This window comes from Crinia signifera, chromosome 1, assembly GCF_055691185.1.
Source record: "Crinia signifera chromosome 1, ASM5569118v1, whole genome shotgun sequence".
NCBI classification, from domain to species: domain Eukaryota; kingdom Metazoa; phylum Chordata; class Amphibia; order Anura; family Myobatrachidae; genus Crinia; species Crinia signifera.
The window spans coordinates 258,291,169-258,313,965 of NC_139217.1; the positions used below are offsets into that span (position 1 = coordinate 258,291,169).

The 22,797-nt window shown below is 45.2% G+C and overlaps 1 protein-coding gene across 2 annotated transcripts in view; it reads left to right on the forward strand.

The window, feature by feature from the left end:
• The first annotated feature begins 2,769 nt into the window (after positions 1-2,769).
• The window catches only part of SHC2 (SHC adaptor protein 2), a 76,073-nt gene continuing 56,045 nt past the window's right edge, over positions 2,770-22,797 (forward strand). The window contains exon 1 of one of the 2 annotated variants that reach the window (XM_083181188.1): positions 2,770-3,393. In XM_083181188.1, the coding sequence (XP_083037314.1) occupies positions 2,851-3,393 (543 nt within the window). In that variant the 5' untranslated portion in view covers positions 2,770-2,850. The remainder of the gene's footprint in view (positions 3,394-22,797) is intronic. The other variant, XM_083181196.1, reaches the window with a different exon arrangement.

The window sequence follows — 22,797 nt, forward strand, 5'->3', positions numbered from 1 at the left end:
ATACAATACTATATTAAGACAGGTGTTTTTAAATTCTATATACTCAATATGATTTGATGGGGTTTAGCGGTTCTCTAACTCCATTTTTCCCATTTACTTATTATCATACCAATGTTTTCTTTTTGTTTGTACAAAAAGGTATTGTTGTATGTTTCATGATACATACTGTATGTTATTACTGCTTTTCTTTTTGTTTATGTTTGTAGTACTCCAATAAAATGTTTAAAAAAATAAAAAACCTACAAGTTTATACTTTGACATTACAATAAAGTTTAATAAATGAATACACATGAACAATGTCATTACTTATATTAATTATTGAATTAAGACAGTCAAATATAGCTCTGATTTGGAGATGAAAATCACAACAATGGGCCACCAAGCTTCAAAAAGTGTCATTTTTTTAAAAATTTGCTTTTGATTGGCTGGTCTTTTATCACTCTCCACTTTATTTTGAAGCTTGATGCATCTGGCCCAGTAACATTGCTGTCATATATCTTTGCATTATGCGATATTTCTGCATTGCTATGTCTTCTTATTAGCTTTGTTTTTCATCTTTAATTCTGTTGAACTCTGTAATAATAAGTAATGTGCCCCATTGTACATCACTGCTAGTACTTTCAATCTATGAACATCCAGATAAGCGTCTCTTTCCCCTTATGGCTCTGTAGCATTCTGTTCACACTCAGACATTCGTCATCTTCCCCCACCCAGCATCATACAGCCCTTTGCCCACTTATGTGAAGAAAATGAATTATGCAGACTCTAGTTTAGTTTTATGCAAACAAGTGTCTTTGAGGAATGAGATTATACTGATCTGTGTCTGTGTGTGTGTGTGAGAAATAAGCACAGCAATGCGGGGGCGGTGAGAATTGTGGAGCAGGCTGGAGGTGATGGATGGAGAGAGACAGATGGGTTGGGTACCAATGTTTACTTAGTGGCTAATGAAATTTTAAAAATGGGGAATTTTAATTGGGGGAGAGGGGGGGGGGGGGGGTTGTTAGATATTTGGCCTCCTATTCTGCATTAACAATCTCCACAGCTATTTCACAAGCGAAGTAGGTTCTAGCTCACTGACATTAGCTCAGGGCAAACAAACTGTGCTACTTTCTGTCAGCGTGCCTCCTTAAATCATCCATTTTGTCCTCTCTGTTTCTAATTATCCTGCTATTTATCTCTCTTATCTCTGCCCGGCACTGTCTGTCTATTCTTGGTTCTTTACTGTACAAACCAACTCTCATTTCTGTTCTTTCATTTATCCAATATTTGTCCTCCAATAGTGTGCCGGCTTTTCTCCTCTCTCCTTGCTGGAAATATGATTAGATTTCCTGAATGCCCGCTGGTGCTTTGCATCCTGAAACTCAGTCAATTTCAGCAGGACCTGCAGCTCTGCAATGCTCCATGTAACTAATTCTAAGAAAAGCCAGAAGCCATATAGGTTAATTATGTAATTGCCACTCAGGCCCATTTGCCTACTGAGCTGGCAATTTGCAAACATGACAGTGGATTCATCTACTGACAACACTTTTGCAGGATAAGAGAGACAAAATAAAAGGAGTTATTTTTTTAACATTACAACATTACTGGCATTGTACAGGTTAATGATTTTAACTATAAATGTGGTAATGAAGTGTACAGAGAGAGCTGTTTGTACGCCTACTTCACCCTCATGTCTTCTATGTATAGTCATCAGGGCATATACTGTGTACCTCTCCCCTCCTCTTATACTGTGTACCTCTCCCCTCCTCTTATACTGTGTACCTCTCCCCTCCTCTTATACTGTGTACCTCTCCCCTCCTCTTATACTGTGTACCTCTCCCCTCCTCTTATACTGTGTACCTCTCCCCTCCTCTTATACTGTGTACCTCTCCCCTCCTCATCTTAATACAATTCAGGCCTTATGATGCACACTGTTTCTCCAACCTCCTACTCATGCTACAACTCAGTGCTTGGGTCACATACTGTACCTCTCCTCCTCCTATTGCAAAGGCATTAGGGCATACACATCTTGCCCTCTCCAAATACACATTCTTCAGGATATGTGCCTCTCACCTCTTCTTAAAAGTGATCATGATATGTACAGTACCTCACACCTCCTCTTAAATGTACAGTCTTCAAGATATGTGCCTCTCACCTTCTCTTTTTACAAAGTTATCAGGATATGTACCACTTACCTCCTCCAAATAGATTCTTTAGGATATGTACCACTCAGTTACTCAGGTGATTAGACCTGTAACCAAGACCTGTACCTTTCACCTCCTAATCCACTCTCATAAAGGCATGTACCTCCACCTTATGCAAGATGAATACCTCTCATCTTCTAATACACAGACACTGGGACAAATAGTTTTTACTTCAAGAAGTCACCTTCATCATACAGTACCTTCTATCCACAGAATACCTCAATCCCCATTAATGGTTAATAATCTGATGGTCAATTGCACCGTACATACAGTCTTTTTACATACTGTACAGTACTCCAGAGCTCGGAATACATGCTCCTTTTCTTCGGTAGTGGATTATGGTTGCTTAGAAACATTGCAGGATATGCACAAGTCAGTTTCAAGATAAATGCAGATTATACTGCATGACACAAGGGATTCCATGCTCCATTGTTGAACTTAAACTACCTTATTCTTTGTCTTTATACTGAGGGATGGGGGATGTGGTGATACTATGGCAGGTTCTGCTGACCTGAGATGTTGAAAGTGGTGGGGGCACATGAGTAATATGAGAATGACATCATCTTGTGAGAGTGGATCCTCCCCAAGGAGAAGAAGAGAGCAGGAGGAGGGAATGAGAGAGTAGAGCAATCACTCTGAAAGCTCTGGATGAATCCCAGCACACGGCATGCTGGCTGACTCCAAGTATGATCGCTTTCGCAATGACTCCGTAACTTCAGCAGAGGAGCAGACACCTCTGGCAGCTGGAGCCATGAGTGGGCAAATGGCCCCAGGTTCTCCCACCACATCGCCATCATTGGTTCAGCCATTCTCCGAACCGCAATGCCCCGAAGAGCAGGATGTGGCTACCACCTTCTGCATGATGATACCCAGGATGGGGCAATGGAAATTCTCAAGTCCTGCTGCTTTCCTTAGCCGATATCCTTCTGGAGCAAGCAAGGATCTATCCATGGAGAAATCTGGGGGACTGGGGTCAATGTTTGGAGCATGTGATCCCGTTTGTTCTACGCCATGTACTCTGCAGGTGATAAACCGGTTGCGAGGTGGAGCAGGTGGAGGAGGAGGAGGGAGAAAGGCTGCACGGACAGAGACATATAAACAGCCAGGGGAGGAGTGGACCCGTAAAGGGACTTTTATCAGTAAACCAGCTCAGGGTTGGCTTCATCCTGATGACCAACTGCAGGGTCCTGGAGTGTCTTATATTGTGAGGGTAAGTGTTGTTACCACAAGGACAGATTGAAATATACACAAAAATAGAAATTTAGGGTGGGGCACTCTTTTGTGATAATACTGATGCCTCAGTGTCACAGAAACAGGGAGGGTGTCTTCTAAAAAGCATATTCCTGAACTCAGTAATGTAAACACCAGACATTATAAAGGTGCGGGTTGCAAGACACAACTGCAGAAAGAGCATTCAGTTAATATATCATATTAATCACCCTCTATTTTCAGAAGACCCAAAAATCTTTCGGTAATACGCCCCAAGTCTAAATATAAATAAACAATGTGCATGCCCCTTTAACTTATGGCCCAAGCAAGAACAGTGCGCAGTGTAGTGTCTGGTTTCCTGATTGGCTAGCTAAACCTCTCCGTGGTGCTGATTTGTAAATTCGCTGATGCAATGTTTTTCTCCTTTGTTTTGCTGTGCTCTCAGTGGCTGGTGAAACCTTTGTTTTGAAAGAGCAATGGAAGGACTGGCAATGCTGTAATCCTATTACTTTCTGCAATTGTCATTATTTAGGCTTTACACACTGTCAAATTATATATATTTACATTTCCATCCCAGTTTATTATGGTTTTTGAGGATTAAGCTAAGAATGATTTCTATAAAAATGTCCCTTTAAAAATATTGACAACACAATTGACATTTGGCCAAGTTTGAGAGGAATTCCTAATTATTTCCATCTTTCTATATATATATATATATATATATATATATATATATATATATATATATATATATATATATATATATATTATTATTTTATTAAAAGTCTTAAACTTATAATACAGAACACCTAATATAAAAGAGCTACTAATAACATTTACAAATACACAGCACATGTTCCATTTCTGTAACATAATTACAGAGGTAACCAGTGGCGGTTTTTACCTATGGGCTGCAGGCAGGACCGGTGCAAGACACAGGAGCGCCCCAGGCGGGGGTGTTTGTGTTGCGGCCGCCTCACTGGGTGGGGGTGTTTGTGTTGCGGGCGCCGCTGCGCCGCTCTGTGAGGGGGGATGGATATGGTAATGCAATCGATGGGGGGGCCCGGCGCACACTCTCTCCACCAGGGTGGGGGTGTATGATGTGGCAATCGCTCCAAGGGGGGAATAGTGCCTGGTGCCGGGCGATGCGGTGCGAGCCCCACTGCATCACTCAGGGGGGAGGGACCTCCTGCTCCTATCTGCCCCCCAGGTAAAACCCGCCACTGTAGTGAAGCCAGATGCAGTCTGTGAGGCTGCACTGGCTTCACTGTGACTGGAAATGACTTCCTATTGGAAGTCCGACCTGACAGTCACAAAGGCAGTCCCGTTGGGAGGTGTTCTCTCCCTCCGGGACGCATTTCTGCGGGCTGCCGTGCAAAATCGCTGATTGGGCATGCGCAGTACCTTTATCGGCACTGCGCACACGCTGGTCCCGGTGCCTGCCATTTGTATTGTACAGGCATGGGGACCATGATTCCTTCTATGGGCTGTTGCCAAATAAGCCCATAGAAGCTGGCCGCATGTGCAGTACAGAGGTTTGTACTGTGCATGCGCCCTTCATAGCACAGGCGCTGGGAACTAACAGTGGCCGGAAGTGGCAATGACAGGGAGGGGGGGGGGGGTGCCTGCATCGCGGTAACCTGGCAGTGGCCAGAGGCAGCCACCTCTCCCAAAAAGGTACGAGCCACCACTGGAGGTAACGTTACATTTGCTATGCAGCGTAGTGAAAGGGTGCTGCCACACATAGCGGCGCAGCAGGTCCCATTCTGTGGGACCTGCCTGGCCACAAGGAGCCGCCCTTACATAGGTGGTGGGCCGAAACAATCAGGTCCTACTGCAGCATGTTGCGGTTGGACAGGACGGTGGGACGATCGCATTTCAGGGTGAACAAATACATTAGAACATATGTGCTCACGCAGTGCAGCCAGGGGCGCTGGAACGTTTTTAGGTTGGGGGGGCAAGATATAATCTAATTTTGGCGCCCCCTAAATTGCTATATGTTACCCTCGGGCACTATACACACTGGCAGCGGCATATACACGTGGGCATTATACACAGGGCAGCGGCATATATGCATGGGCATTATACACAGGGCAGCGGCATATATGCGTGGGCATTATACACAAGGCAGCGGCATTTACGCATGGACAGGGGCGGATCCAGGAGAAAATGACAGGGGGGGGCACCAAGATAGGGGAGGGGGGTGTTAGTGGTGCCAGTGTCGAGAAATAGATAGAGAGAGAGATAGTGAGTGAGATAGATAGATAGATAGAGAGTAAAAACAGACCCTGGCATTTAAAGTACACAGGCCCACCTTGGCGTAAATAGTGAAGCATGTAGGTGTGTGAGTACTGAAGGCCAAAATTCACATAATGCTACACGTTTTGAGCCAAAATTCACATAATGTTACATGGATTAAGCCAAACTTCAGCGCATGTTCGACTAACAGAGAAATTGCGCGCCGTAGGCGCGTCAAAATTTTTGCACCATGATTCCCATTACACCTCAAGCCACACACCATAATGTCCATTACGTATTATGCAAAACTATCAGCTGGCTGAGTACACCTTGCAGCCAGCCCCTCACATGCCCGCCACTGGCATTAGGCAGGGAGTGCAGCACGGATGCGGGAGTCGGAAGATAAGAAGCATATGCCGGGTAACTGGCAGCAGTCGGCTGGATGGATGGGGGGTAACCCGTGTGAACAGAGGTAGGAGTGTTCGGGCACCCGGGTGAGTGTGACTCAAGGGAAGGAGGGAGGACTCCTGTGACTCTAGGGAGAGGTCATATCTGACTTCCAGAAACACCACAAACACACCTCAGTCATGGGTGGATTTTCATGTACACACTGTGAATGGTAGATGTATAGTACAGACGGGATATAACTGATGTCAAACTGAATAGTACTAAAAAACGTACTTACAGTTTGAATGATGGCACCAAGGTAAGTATGGTTGCAGGGGTGAAAGATGGCAGCGTTTGGAAGTGGATCATGCAGACAAGGGAGGTGAAGTCCCTTGCTTAGCCGCGGCTGGGACCCTCTCACTCTTCAGCCTGCACGCCAGCCACAGGCTGCAGCTTCATAGTCACAGACTGAACCGCTGCAGCCCAGCGCCGGAGTCTTTGACGGCTGCCACAGTGAGGAGAGCAGAGACGCGGCTCCCGGCTATTTTAAATTCCGTGCTGCCGCGCCCGCGAGCCAATTGGGGCTTGCTCGTGGTCCAGCAGCCAATCAGGAGTGGTGACTCCTGATTGGCTGTCGGAGCGCGAGCAAGCTCCAATAGACTGGCGAACGCGGCATGCGGCCGCAGCAGCGAAAGTTTTAAAATACCAGGTCTGGTGCTAGAGCTGCTGCAGTAGGGATTCTCACTGTGAATACAGCCGGGCAGCTCACCGTTCTCTGCCCGGCTGTGAATTATTTCTTTCCGGCGGCAGCTCAAATAAAAAAAAATGTCAGAAATGACAGGGGGGGCTGCTTTAGCGCCTCAGTAATTTTGGGGGGGGCAAGCTGCCCCCTCGCCCCCCCCCGTTCCGGCGACACTGAGTGCAGCTGTGCCGCACTGTGATCTCCTTGAAATCCGGTCAGTAGTGGCCTGATCTTGGGCCTGATTCAGACCAGTTTGCTATGCCGCCCGCCCCGAGCAGGCATCACTGCACCTGCGTTCATAGGGGAACGCCCAGCATTTTTATGGGGATGCCCTTGCTGCCGCCCCCTGCCCCCGGCCCTCCCTTCCCTGAACGAATGGCTCGGCGAGTGTGGAACTTACCGAGCCGTTCACTCATAATCACGCATTCGCAAACCCCAACATTGGGGACGGGGTCGAATTCGGACCCAAAGGAACAAGTCTGAATCAGCTCCCTTGTTCTGCAGGATCTGGCCACAGCGCTGTATGTGACCTCACACATCCTCCTTTCGGCCAAGTGGGTTCTGCTGAACAGGACCCGCTTGGCTGCTATATGTGGCCCCAGCGAGTATGGGTCATAGGGTCGACAGAATGTAGGTCGACAGTAATTAGGTCGACCACTATAGGTCGACATGCAATAGGTTGACATGGTATTTAGATCGACACAAGCATTAGGTCGACATGGAAAAGGTCAATGTGAGTTTTTCATGTTTTTATTGTGTCTATGTTGACTGAAGTTGACATGTACAACGTATATGTGTACCGCGTCCCCTCGCATGGATCGCTTTACTTGCCATGTTTCAGGCACTATTATGTTCTCACTCTATGGGCCTTATTTTGGTTCACTCTTAGACGCAAAATCCTTCTTAGATGGGTAAAACCATGTGCACTGCAGGTGGGGCAGATATAACATGTGCAGAGAGAATTAGATTTGGGTGGGGTTTTTCTTCAAAGTGAGATATATATTGCAGTGTAGAAAAAAAGCAGCCAGTATTTTCCCTGCACAGAAACAAAATACTCACCCAAATCTAATTCTCTCTGCACATGTTACATTTGCCCCCCTGCAGCGCACATGGTTTTACCCATCTAAGAAGGAATTTGCCTCTAAGAGTGAACCAAAATAAGGCCCTATGTCCCTCATTCAGATCAGTAATATGTTGTGCAGCTGTCCATGCCCATAAACATTTATGTGCATGTGCTGCAAATTGATTATTCGCCAGCCTGATCGCACGCAGCAGTGCGGGTGTGTGTGTGTGGGGGGGGGGGGGGGCGGTAGCCACAGGTAGCGCCTATGGGAACACCCAGGGCCGGTGTAAGGCTTCTCAGAACCCTAGGCAAAACTTACCTACCTATTTACCTACCTACCCCCCCCCCGACCCCATACTGCCACCAATAACCATTTTCCAACCCCTTTAAGGCATACTTGCCCAACATTCCGGAATGGAAGGCGGGCCCTGGGAACACCCAGCGTTTCATGAATACGCTAGGCATTCCCTTTTCAGTTGCACCGTGACACGGGTGTCAGGGACGGGAAGCTTATGCCATCAGAAGTCAGCTGCCTGCCCAGATCTAAATCAGCAGAGTCATGAGAAATCAGTCGATGGTCGGCAACTATCAAATGATTTATGCCCCGTACGCAAGCTGCAAATGGATGTTTATGCAAAACAACCATTAGCATGCAGTGGAATTCAGCGTGGGTACAGCATGCGGGTGTTTGTGCAGACTGAGCCGACTTTTATTTCCGTCGATGTCCGCCAAAGAGGGGGCGGGCACTGACATTATGTCATGTAAGCCGCCTGCACCAGGGATGCCCATAAAACGATAGGCCTTCCATCCCCGTCCTCCCCTGGCCCTCCCTCCCTGCAACCATATGCTGTTCGGTGCCGGGGTTTGCACATGCACAGATATGTGCATGCACAAACCCAACCATCAGGGAAGGGGTTTGCACATGCGACCATCGTAGCATTTTCCTATAAGCCAATTTGTCTTCTAGTTTTATTGGTCACTTAACTAAAATGCTCTAAGGGTGGGCTCATACCTAAACAATGGAGGAGTGATACAGATGGAGCCGAGCTCATCTGTTGAGCCAGCGCGCCTGAGCGACCCGTCTTGGCACGCTGTTCCCCGAGACTGGGATGCGCGAGTCATGCGGCGCGGCTAACCGGAAGACATTGCATGCGACCCAGTGCATATTAATAAAGAATGGACCAGCGATCGTTCAGTTTGTCATTAAATATTACTGGTGTGTACAGGCAATTCGGCATGATCCATCCACCCAGTTGCCCATCGTTCAGGTGTGTAGCCACCTTTATATTTATGAAGGCCCGTCTGAATCCTGTATAGTTGAGAAGAATATAATGATAGTAACATGTAACATGTTGCAATACCGGAATATATTCAGATGACTGACACTGGAATCCTGACAGCCGGCATCCTGTTTGGGGAAGGGGATTAGGTTTAGGCACTAGGGGGTTTAGGGCTAGGCTATGGGAAGGGGAAGGTTAGGTCTTAGGCTAGGTTTTGAGCCCGTCGGAATATCCACAAACGGGATGCTGGGGTCGGTCTTAAGACCAATGGCATACTCAGCACCTCAATGCCATATGTATTCCATTTAAGGAATGGTGGAAATCAAATTGCATAGCAGCAATTGTTACTGTATATATGACAGATATGGGTGCTATGTAACCTGTGTAAATCATCAGTATTAGGTATGTTTTGTATATACTGTATATGGCATAATATATTGTGTTTAAAGCTAAAGAAAGTGTCCGTGTAACATATGTTGAGGGTGTAGTATGCCCTTACATCAGCTCTGATGTTGACTGACAGTTATCACTTATCATCTTTAATGTCCTCCCTTAATTGCCTCCACTAAGCCCTGCTAGGATGCTTTTACATGTGAGCACAATGTGAGTGAAATAGGCCTATACACAGCCATGTCTCTCCCATGGGCAACCATCTGAGCCAGAGGGGTGGTCACCTTCTGTCATACATTCTGGACTTTCTCATCCAGTATCTGATGAATTCAATTCATTATATGAAACAAGCCAGAAGGTTATATAGGGACATGAGGGAACATACATCATACATAAAGAATAAGCCACATAAGAACAGGCTTTGCAGTATGTTTTATTCTTCATAGAAGGGAATTTACCCCCTTACTGTTTACTACCTTGCACCATAACATTATTCATTTAATGTACCTGTATCTTATTATTTAGAGCATTTATGTGTTATCTGTCAGTCATGCTCTCCCCAGAAATTACTTTCCAATCCACTTTATTAAAACACTGAGGAACTGCACTATTATTAATTTATTATTCGTGTATTAACAGTTTATTATATAGCGCACACATACAGTATTCCGCAGCGCTTTACAGAGTATACTGTAGTTGAACATTCACATCAGTCCCTGCCCCTGTTGGAAGCCAATTGACCTACCAGTATATTTTTTGGATTGTGGGAGGAAACCGGAGTACCCGGAATAAACCCAAGCAAACACGGGGAGAATATACAAACTCCACACAGTTAGGGCCATGGTGGGTATCGAACCAATGACCTCAGCGCTGTGAGGCAGTAATGCGAATCATTACACCATCCGCGATGCCTCGTTACACCATTGGTGATGCCCCAATTCTGTGTTTTCAAAGCCTTATACCTATTTGGTAGGTTATTTGGCTCCCAACAAATTAACCCTAGAATGTCTGTGTGTGTGTGTGTGTGTGTGTGTGCATGTGGCAGGGAATATAGATTGTAAGCTCCACTGGGCAGGGACTGATGTGAATGTTAATATATTCTCTGTAAAGCACTGCGGAATATGTGTGCGCTATAAAATAAACTTGTAATAAATAAATATATGGCAGTACTATTAAGCCTGGTGAAGTGATAAAGTGGAATGAAGCAGCCAATAAGCTGTCATTTTGTAAACCCAGTATGTGACTAGACAGTTTATTTTTGTTTCGATTCGCCCGCTGCCCGGATCCCCCCGCCTGCCTCTCTGCCTCCCCTTCCCACTTGCGGCATCCTCCGCCTGCCTCTCTGCATCCCCCCACCTGGCTCCGGGCTGCACATAAGATTTATCTTTTAGACATCTGACTCTGATTCGATGTGCATGGGACTGGGCATCGGGTCGGATGGGATGTCAAACACATGACATTTGGTCCGATTTATCTGCCCGATCCATCAGAATCGTGTCAAACCTCACTAGTGTATGGGGGCTTTAAGAGTAACCCCAATGGCATGCCCAGCAGCCAGCCTTGTCAATGCATGGGCTGGCTATGTGGCTGCTTGGAATGCCAAACACCAGTGGGCACCATCCAATGGTGAATTTATGGAAGGATGGGTCACACTAAATTGTCATCAACAGTCTACCTGTAGTATCTATGTTCAGTATATAATTGTGTGCAGTAATAGGACAGCTAAAAAAATTGCACCATATGGCACACGTCACATGTGCGGCTGCACTGATGATGTTTATGCATGCACAAAACAAGGGATTTTTTTTTGCGCATGTGCAAATCATATTATTTTTGTAATTTAATTATTTTGCTGGATGGCCAGTTACCATCACATTTAAAGATTTGATGGTGGGTGTCCAGCCATCATTTGATCCCCTCCCTACTCTAGGGGTGATTAACCCCTTCAGTGGTGTTTTTTTGTAGGGAGCGCTCCCCACTTGGCGAGTTTTTTTGGGGAGCGCTCCCTAAAAAAACCCACCACTGTGTCCCCGGTCCGGGCAGCGCAGCTGGACCGTCCATCAGCCTCTGCCCGGCCCTGCACCCCATCCCTGCATGCGGCAACCTGGCTTGTTATAAGCCGGCGCCGCAGGCTGTAATACAACAGCCGGGGTGAGGCAGAGGCGCGGCAGAGGAGAGGGAGCCGGTTCAGTGATGAACTCAGCAGCGCTTTCCAGCGCTAAACACTGACACTGGCAAACACTGGAGAATTTTCCGGGCTTGCCAGTCTGGGCATTAAGGCATAGCCCGGAAAATTCTTGGGATTACCAGTGAAGGGGTTAAAGCAGTGGTTCCCAAACTTTTTGAATCAGGGCACCCTAAAGTATCAGAATATTTTTCACGGCACCCCTAGGCCAAAAGTTGGTTACTAATTTCAGGAAAAATATTAAATTAGTTGTGATTTAAATGTTTTCCTTAGGTCCACTTATGTGGTGAGAAACATGATTCACTTCTGTTTACCCACATATTCTTAATTGGAAGCCACAAGCACTGATTTTGCCTATTTCATTGGCCATAAATAACTTGAATTGCTTCTGGACCACCAACCTGAGGCACCCCTGCAAGTGCTCCGAGGCACCCCAGGGAGCCTAGGCGCACAGTTTGGGAACCACTGGGTTAAAGTGTTTTTTTCTGACAAATGTAACCCCTTCCCGACATTTGACGTATATATACGTCATGGCCGGGATGTACTTCCCGACACATGACGTATATATATACGTCATGACTTTAAACTGTCCCCGCGTCTATAGACGCGGAGACAGAGGGACGATGTCTGCTGTCCCTGTCAGCAGACATGTCCCTGCATGCCCAGGGGGGGCTGCGATGCCGCCCCCCCGTCGGCGATCGCTGTGATTGGCTGTTCAGTGTGAACAGCCATTCACAGCGTTTTCCTGTGTTACCGGCGAATCAGACGCTCGGTAACACAGGTGTCAATCACCGCCGGGCGTCAGGGGGCATGAGGGGGTCATCGGTGACGACGACACCTCACCCCACCTGCCCCCAAGGCTGTGATTGGTCCGTGGGACCCACGGACCAATCACAGCCAAGGCGCGTGATTTAAACTAACGGTGACTGCACTGCAGACGCCATTCCGGTCTGGAATTGCGTGCAGAGCGGTCACCGTGCCAATCTGTCGTGATACATACCTGATCCTTGCCTGAAACTTACCTGATCACCGCTGATCACCGCTGGTAGCGTGCTGCCAGCAGCTGGATACTTCCTGGATCTTGTGACTTCTGTGTGTGCTGCTGCAGCAGTGTCATAGAGTCACAGATCGTGAGAGATAGGGACAGATAGTGACAGAGAGTGATAGAGAGTGATAGAGAGTGCTATATTTTTTGTCTGCTGCACCCCCTTTTGTGCTGATCACTATATCTGAGGTGATCAGCAACTTTTTGGGGGTGCAGAGGTTTTTTTTTTATATATATACCTGTCAGTTGCAGCAAAGGTTGTGCTGCCTGTGCAACTGACTGCTGCCCCCCCCTGCTGCCCCCCCTTTTGTGCTGATTGTGCTGATTAATTAACTGATCAGCAACTTTTGGGGGTCCATGGTTTTTTTTTTTTATATATATACCTGTCAGTTGCACCAAAGGTTGTGCTGCGTGTGCAACTGACTGCTGTCCCCCCTGCTGCCCCCCCTTTTGTGCTGGTCAGTTTTAATTAATTAATCAGCAACTTTTTGGGGGTCCAGGTTTTTTTTTTTTATATATATATACCCTGTCAGGTTGTGTGTCTGCTGCCCCTCACTGCTAATCAGTGGTGCATCACTGCATCACTGATCTGCAGTTTTTTTTTTTTTTGGAGAGTGCAGTGGGGTTTTGTTTTTACACCCACGTTGCTTGTGTGGGTGTCCTGTGGCCGCTGAGCGCTGATCAGTGACGTACAATCACTGAACAGCATTTTTGGCACAGGGTTTATATCATTTTTTTTTCTGCAGTTTTTTTAAATTGTTTTTTTTTTTGGAGAGTGCTGTGGAAATTTTTTTTAAATTGTTTTTACACCCACGTTGCTTTTGTGGGTGTCCTGTGGCCGCTGATCAGTGACGTACAATCACTGAACAGCATTTTTGGCACAGGTTGATATCATTTTTTTTCTGCATTTTTTTTTTAATTGTTTTTTTTTTTTTGTTTTTACACCCACGTTGTTTTTGTGGGTGTCCTGTTGCCTTTGAGCGCTGTTCAGTGACGGACGTTACTGACCAACATCTGTGCTAAATTTTTGGCGCAGGACCTTTTTTTTTTTTTTTTTAACCCCTTCAATTTTTTTTTTATTGGGATCAAATTCCTGTATAAAGTATTTTTTTTTCTGCACTACATACACACTACACACTACATACCCCCCGTGTTGAAATAAAGTTTGTACCCCCCCTACACTATACACGTGTTGAAACATTACACTTACAGAAACACAAAAATAAAAATGGCATCCCAAATGTCATCCCAAATGTCATCCCAAATGTCATCCCAGTCATCCAGAAGAATGTATTCAGCGGAGGAGGCATATGCCATGCTTGCCTCTGACTCTGACTCTGACACAGCCAGTGATGCAAGCGGGGAATTTGAAGGATTCGCCTTAAGCTCCTCTTCCTCCTCTGCTGATGAGGGACCCCCTCAAAGACGCCCCCGTAGAGCAGCTGAGAACCCCCCCAAATGATTGATCCCGTATGGACCCCACTACCAGACAATTTTGAGCCCCAGGTTCCTGAGTTTTTGGCCATCCCAGGAATCCAATTTGATTCAGCAGGTCTCAGAGAAATTGACTTTTTCAAATTATTTTTCTCTGATGATTTTATAAATTTAATGGTGGACCAAAGTAATTTATATGCCCAGCAGTTTATTGCTCAAAACCCCACGTCATCATTTGCTAGGTGGACCCCTGTAGATGCAGTAGAGATGATGACGTTTTGGGGTCTGGTGTTACATATGGGCATAGTAAAAAAGCCAGAAATTAGGCAATATTGGAGTACAGATGTTCTGTACAGCACCCCATTTTACCGTATGGCCATGACTCGGACTCGTTTTGAGATAATCCTTAAATTTTTACATTACACCGATAATACACTGTGCCCACCCAGAGATGATCCCACCTTTGACCGGCTATTCAAAGTCAGGCCGGTCATTGATCATTTCAGTGCCAAATTTGCAGAGATGTACATCCCTGAAAAATTTATTTGTATTGACGAGTCCCTTATACATTTTAAAGGAAGGGTTAAATTCCGCCAGTACCTTCCCAGTAAGAGGGCAAGGTATGGCATAAAAATGTATAAGCTGTGTGAAAGCACCTCAGGGTACACCCACAGGTTTAGGGTATATGAAGGGAAGGATTCAAGAATTGAACCGCCAGAATGCCCCCCCTCCCTCGTAGGTGTTAGTGAAAAATTGTCTGGGATTTAGTGCACCCCTTCCTGGATAAAGGTTATCACCTCTATGTGGATAACTTTTACACTAGCATCCCCCTGTTTAAGGCCCTTGGTTCAAGAGGTACAGCAGCTTGCGGTACTGTACGTAAGAACCAAAGAGGCCTCCCAAAAACGCACATTGCCCAAGTAATGAGAAGGGGTGAAAGCAGGGGAATATGCACCGAAAATATGTTGTTGGTCAAATATAAGGACAAGAGGGATGTCCTTATACTGACAACAATTCATGGAGACAGTACCACCTCCATCCCTGTACGAGGTACCAGTACCCACACCTCAAAACCTAATTGTACATGGGCGGAGTGGATCTTTCAGATCAGGTACTGAAGCCGTACAGTGCCCTGCGGAAAACAAAAATCTGGTACAAGAAGCTGGCCGTGTATATCATCCAGATGGCACTGTATAACGCTTACGTGCTATTCCGTTCTACCAGCCAGAGGGGGACATTTATGCACTTTCAAGAGGAAGTCATAAAGGGCCTAATATTTGGGAACCAGCAGGCAGAGGGCCCCAGTACTTCTAGTACTGGCCCCCGTATTGTACCAGGGCAGCATTTTCCTAACGAAATCCCATCCACTGCAAGAAAGGGCAGGACACAAAAAAGGTGCAAAGTTTGCTATAAAAAGGGAATAAGAAAGGAAACTATTTTCCACTGTGAAACTTGCCCCGACAAACCCGGCCTATGTATAAAGGAGTGTTTTAAAATATACCACACATCTATGGATTATTAGGTTCATCATTTCACCATGCTTCGGGGGTCTTGCTAATGCCACATAGCACCCACCATTCATTCCACCAGAATCTGAGCTGCAAAATCCAAAAATCACTCCTTCCCTTCTGAGTCCTGCCATGCACCCAACTGGTATTTTGGCATACTCGGGAGAAATTGGGGCACAGATTTTGGGGTGCTTTTTCTCCTTCATACCTTCTGAAAATGAAAAATTTTGAGCCAGAACTGCATTTTTGTGTAAAAAAATGTAATTTTTCATTTTCACTGCCCAGTTGTATCAAAATTGGTGAAACCCCTGGGGGTTTGAAATGTACACTATCCCCTAGATGAATTCCCTGAGGGGTGTAGTTTGCAAAATGTGGTCACTTGTGGGGGGGTTCCACTGTATTGGTGCTTTGGGGGTCTTGCTAATGCGACATAGCACCCACCAACATTCCACCAGAATCTGTGCTGCAAAATCCAAATATCACTCCTTCCCTTCTGAGTCCTGCCACTTTTTGGTCACACATGAGGCATTGCCGTACTCGGGAGAAATTGGGGCACAGATTTTGGGGTGCTTTTTCTCCTTCATACCTTCTGAAAATGAAAAATTTTGAGCCAGAACTGCATTTTTGTGTAAAAAAATGTAATTTTTCATTTTCACTGCCCAGTTGTATCAAAATTGGTGAAACCCCTGGGGGTTTGAAATGTACACTATACCCCTAGATGAATTCCCTGAGGGGTGTAGTTTGCAAAATGGGGTCACTTGTGGGGGGGTTCCACTGTATTGGTGCTTTGGGGGTCTTGCTAATGCGACATAGCACCCACCAACATTCCACCAGAATCTGAGCTGCAAAATCCAAAAATCACTCCTTCGCACCCAAATGGTATTTTTTGGTCACATGTGAGGCATTGCCGTACTCGGGAGAAATTGGGGCACAGATTTTGGGGTGCTTTGTCTCCTTCATTCCTTGTGAAAATGAAAAATTTTGAGCCAGAACTGCATTTTTGTGTAAAAAATGTAATTTTTCATTTGCACAGCCCAGTTGTATCAAAATTGGTGAAACCCCTGGGGGTTTGAAATGTACACTATACCCCTAGATGAATTCCCTGAGGGGTGTAGTTTGCAAAATGGGGTCACTTGTGGGGGGGTTCCACTGTATTGGTGCTTGGGGGGTCTTGCTAATGCGACATAGCACCCACCAACATTCCACCAGAATCTGAGCTGCAAAATCCAAAAATCACTCCTTCCCTTCTGAGTCCTGCCATGCACCCAAATGGTATTTTTTGGTCACATGTGAGGCATTGCCGTACTCAGGAGAAATTGGGGCACAGATTTTGGGGTGCTTTTTCTCCTTCATACCTTCTGAAAATGAAAAATTTTGAGCCAGAACTGCATTTTTGTGTAAAAAAATGTAATTTTTCATTTTCACTGCCCAGTTGTATCAAAATTGGTGAAACCCCTGGGGGTTTGAAATGTACACTATACCCCTAGATGAATTCCCTGAGGGGTGTAGTTTGCAAAATGGGGTCACTTGTGGGGGGGTTCCACTGTATTGGTGCTTGGGGGGGTCTTGCTAATGCGACATAGCACCCACCAACTTTCCACCAGAATCTGAGCTGCAAAATCCAAAAATCACTCCTTCCCTTCTGAGTCCTGCCATGCACCCAAATGGTATTTTTTGGTCACATGTGAGGCATTGCCGTACTCGGGAGAAATTGGGGCACAGATTTTGGGGTGCTTTGTCTCCTTCATTCCTTGTGAAAATGAAAAATTTTGAGCCAGAACTGCATTTTTGTGTAAAAAATGTAATTTTTCATTTGCACAGCCCAGTTGTATCAAAATTGGTGAAACCCCTGGGGGTTTGAAATGTACACTATACCCCTAGATGAATTCCCTGAGGGGTGTAGTTTGCAAAATGGGGTCACTTGTGGGGGGGTTCTACTGTATTGGTGCTTGGGGGGGTCTTGCTAATGCGACATAGCACCCACCAACATTCCACCAGAATCTGAGCTGCAAAATCCAAAAATCACTCCTTCCCTTCTGAGTCCTGCCATGCACCCAAATGGTATTTTTTGGTCACATGTGAGGCATTGCCGTACTCGGGAGAAATTGGGGCACAGATTTTGGGGTGCTTTTTCTCCTTCATACCTTCTGAAAATGAAAAATTTTGAGCCAGAACTGCATTTTTGTGTAAAAAAATGTAATTTTTCATTTTCACTGCCCAGTTGTATCAAAATTGGTGAAACCCCTGGGGGTTTGAAATGTACACTATACCCCTAGATGAATTCCCTGAGGGGTGTAGTTTGCAAAATGGGGTCACTTGTGGGGGGGTTCCACTGTATTGGTGCTTGGGGGGGTCTTGCTAATGCGACATAGCACCCACCAACATTCCACCAGAATCTGAGCTGCAAAATCCAAAAATCACTCCTTCCCTTCTGAGTCCTGCCATGCACCCAAATGGTATTTTTTGGTCACATGTGAGGCATTGCCGTACTCGGGAGAAATTGGGGCACAGATTTTGGGGTGCTTTGTCTCCTTCATTCCTTGTGAAAATGAAAAATTTTGAGCCAGAACTGCATTTTTGTGTAAAAAATTTAATTTTTCATTTTCACTGCCCAGTTGTACCACAATTGGTGAAACCCCTGGGGGTTTGAAATGTACACTATACCCCTAGATGAATTCCCTGAGGGGTGTAGTTTGCAAAATAGGGTCACTTGTGGGGGGGTTCCTAAATTTTAGCATCTTATGGTGCCTAGAAACCTACATGGTGCCTAAAAAATAATCTCATAAAAAGGAGGCTCCAAAATCAAGTAGGTGCTCCTTCTATTATGAAGCCTGTGGTTTGGTCAACGTGCACACTAGGGCCACATATAGGATATTTATGAAAACAAAAGAATTGGGGGAATCAATTTTTAGTCACATTTCTCTAGTAAAATCTACTGTGTTCCTTAGAAAAATTTATTAAAATTGCAAATCTGCAAAAAAAATGAAATTTTGAAATTTCACCTACACTTTGTTTTAATTCCTGTGAAACACCTAAAGGGTTAACAAACTTCCAAAATGCTGTTTTGAATACTGTGAGGGGTGCAGTTTTTGAAATGGCATCATTTATGAGGGTGTCTCACATACAAGTCCCTCAAAGTCACATCAGAACTGAACTGGTCCCTAAAAAAATCAGTGTTTGAAATTTTCTTGAAAATTTGAGAATTTGCTATTCATATTGTAAGCCTCCTAGTGTCCAAAAAAATTAAAAGGAAGTTGAAATAATGATGGAAACATAAAGTAGACATATGGTCTATGTTAGTTATTAACTATTTTGAGTGGTATGATTATTTGTCTCACAAGCAGAAAATTTAACATTTTGCAAATTGCTAAATTCTCCATTTTTTTATGACATTTTGGTATTTTTCACAAAAAAACACAGACTGTATCGACCCAAATTTACCACTAATTTGAAGTACAATGTGTCACGAGAAAACAGTCTCAAAATCACTGGGATAAGTAAAAGCAAAAAAAAGTTATCCCCACTTAAGTGATACATGTCAGATTTGAAAAAAAGGGCTCTGTCAGGAAGGCAAAAACTGGCTGTGTCAGGAAGGGGTTAATATTATTGACCACTGATCTTTCTAGGCCTCATATGATACTTTGCATATGTTCTGCTACATAGAAGGAGAGTGGATTCCTTTTCTTTGGGATACGGTAATAAGGTCGACCCTATAAAGGTCGACATGCCACTGAAGGTCAACAGGCCTTAGGTCGACATCTGAAATATGTCAACATGGCTAAGGTCAACAGGGTTAGAAGGTCGGCACAAGCATTAGGTCGACAGTGACAAGGTCAAAAGTCACATGGTTTTTTTGAGCCGACATGGCAAGGTCTACCTTTTGAATGTCAACCAAATGCATGTGTGTTAGAAATAGAACTGAAATCGCCCAGTGTCCACAGAGCTTAAGGGAAAAAATATATACATGTACATTTGTATTATACGTGCTGGACCACACACATCTTAAGAGATCATGTTGGCATTTGGCCTTCTGTTTTCCCTCCCGAGGGCATACCTACAGCCAATGCTGTCCACGCAGCGACTGTTGGGCCTAATAGCTGCACAGAAGAGCATGTCCAACTATGTGGCTTGAAGTGGAAACCTATTATGGTTTCATAACTAATTTATCCAGAAAGCTATATGGCTTAGCAAATAATGAGGGTAAGATACAGTATGTTATATGTAACGCAGGACTGACGTGCCAGATTGCCGGTAATGCAGTTAGTGCTCTGTCCTAATAAACACTGGAGAAGCAGACATAGTGGTAGTAATGATTGTATGATATTGTTTAGGATGCATAGTCACAATTTGGTACTTGTGTAATATCTGGGCGCCCGATTTGTTTATTGCATGCCTTAACTTAAGGCATGCGATCAGATGCGATGGGACCTGCTTTTTTCATGGGGTCGGAAAAATCGGTCGCATCGCATGCGCCCAAATCGCATGCGATGCGATCGACCCGATTTTTACATAGGATCCAATGATAAATGGTCCCTGAGACCCGATTTTACATTGGGTCCAATGTTAAATGCCCCCCAGACCCCATTTTTAATTGTATACCCACCCTGATGGGTAATTACTATGTCAAATGCCCCCCCAACCCGAAGCATGGCGAGCGGCGGTGGTACGCATCCTCCGACCTTTTCATATCCCCACTATCCACATTGGCATGGAGTTGATTTTATATAGTGTGGCGAGCGCAGCGAGCCACCAAGCACGAAGCATGGCGAGCACAGCGAGCCCCGCGAGGGGCCGCGTAATACAAGCCCGGAGCCCCGCGAGGGGCCGCGGAATACATGTTAAGTAATCCGTGTCCCCTTGCGGGGCTCGCTGCGCTTGCCACGCTTTGGGCTAGTATTCCGCGTCCCCTCGCGGGGCTCGCTGCGCTCGCCACACTATATAAATTCAACTCCACGCCGACGTGGATAGTGGTGGTATGAAAAGGTCGGAGGAGGCGTACCGCCGCCCGTCGCCACGCTTCGGGATGGCGTTGATCGTGGCATGGCATTAACAATGGGGGGGGGGGGGGGGGCGATGCGACTGATTTTTCCGACCCGTTTAAAAAAATCGGGCGCCCAGATATTACATAAGTACCCACAATTTTGACATTGAGTAAAAAGGACATAAATTGTTAACAAATAAAATTATTTAATAAAAATAAATATTCATCACTGAAAATTGTTTTATTTTTAAATTCTCTTTTTAGTGTGTGATCCACACTTACGGATCAGACCAACACATTGTGGGTGCTACAAAGCACCCACGATGCGCCCCTTATGGGTCCAATCCGATAGATTGAACATGCAGCAGGTTCAATCTGTAGGGTCCAACCCGATGCGCACGGGACCGCGCATCGAGTCGGAGGGGATGATTTCTCAAAATTGGCCCAAATCGGATAAGTGCAGTGGCGGTTTTAACCTATGGGCTGCAGCCCCCCAGGTAAAATCCACCATTGTGTGAAACAGATGCACAGGCTTCACTGTGACTGGCAGTGACTTCCTAATGGAAGGCAGTCTCATTGTGAGGTGTTCCCTCCCACCGGTAAGCCTCTTCTCTGTGGGGCAGCCCATAAAAATGGGACAATACTGCGCATGCGCCAGACCTGGGACCATCAATACGCTTCTACGGTCTGCTCCCGAAGCAGCCCATAGAGGCTGGGAGCCAGCGAATGCACAGTACTGAAGAAGCTAATGAGCATGTGCCGTGACGATGATCAGGATCAGCAGGTGGTGGTGGTGGTGGGAACTGGCAGGGACCAGCAGTGGCAGCAGCGAAGGGGGGGTGGGGTGGGGGGGGTCAGGATTGCGGTAGCCCCTCTCCTCCGCAGAGGTAAGAGTCGCCACTGGATAAGTGTCTGGGCATCTTAAAACATGACTTTTCTCTGGATGCACCTGCATCCTCCCACACATCAGAAACATAAAAACAAATTATTAATTAGTTTCCATCTACAAAATTAGCCCTAGAATGTGTTTGTTATGAGGAACACAAATTTCTACTGTGGCATAAACTGATTAAATACTGTCTGTAAAATGCTTTGTATTATGTATAACTATGCAAATAATGATTTAACAATCATTAGCATGCCTAAGACAAGCAGTGTCTGTGATTGGCATGTGCACTGACACATTGGATTACAAAATTAGAAAAGTGAAAAAATGCCAGCAGGAGGCATTTAAGACAAACCAGAGATTATGGAAATGTCAAGAAATAAAAATTGGGCGGGTGAAAAATTCCTAATTTTCTCCCAGCTGGGACCAGTTCTACAGCACTTCCATGTTACATACCTTGCACCTGATTTTTCCAGTGACCATCTTATATGCTGGGTTCATTGGGCTTACTGAGCGAGACCTCAAAACCATATGACTTGAAGAAATGTGGGTCTTAAAGTAAACTAATTTAAGCTAAATACACCTGCTAATGGAGATGATTTATTAATTGATGTTCATTTTTCCCACACTACTACATATAACTGAGGTTTTGCCCTTCTGACACATTTGTTAAAACTCAATCATGTGCTGCCATTCTGGGAGAAATGTTCAGGTTCAGTCACCTAGGGATGTTCAATGCTGGGTAGCCCCTTGTTGGTAGTGCAGGCTTGCCCAAGATAAACTCATCGGGAGCAGTTTGTTTTATTTCTATTGGTCAGGTTTTTTTTTAAACAAATGTCATATTTAGAAAAGGAGATGGAAGGTATCCAATACCCTACAGAATATATGAGGATTGGTACAAATATGTATAATAATAACTACATAAATAATGATAAAATAAAGAGTACAAATTTTATTTATAAATATAATTAAGGGGTTGTGGGCCAGATTCTCTAAGCTTCAAAAGTGATAAAATGGAGAGTGATAAACAGCCAGCCAATCAGCTCCTACCTGCCATGTCACAGACTGTGTTTGAAAAATGTCAGACAAGAGCTTATTGGCTGGTTGTTTATCACTCTCCATTTTATCACTTTTGAAGCTTAGAGAATCTGGCCCTGTATCTTTTATATCTAAATATAATAAAAGGGTACCAGGAAGGGACAAATGCTAAACCTTCTGTTTAAGTACAGGCAACCGCATCACTATGGCGGTGCGGATCGCATTTGG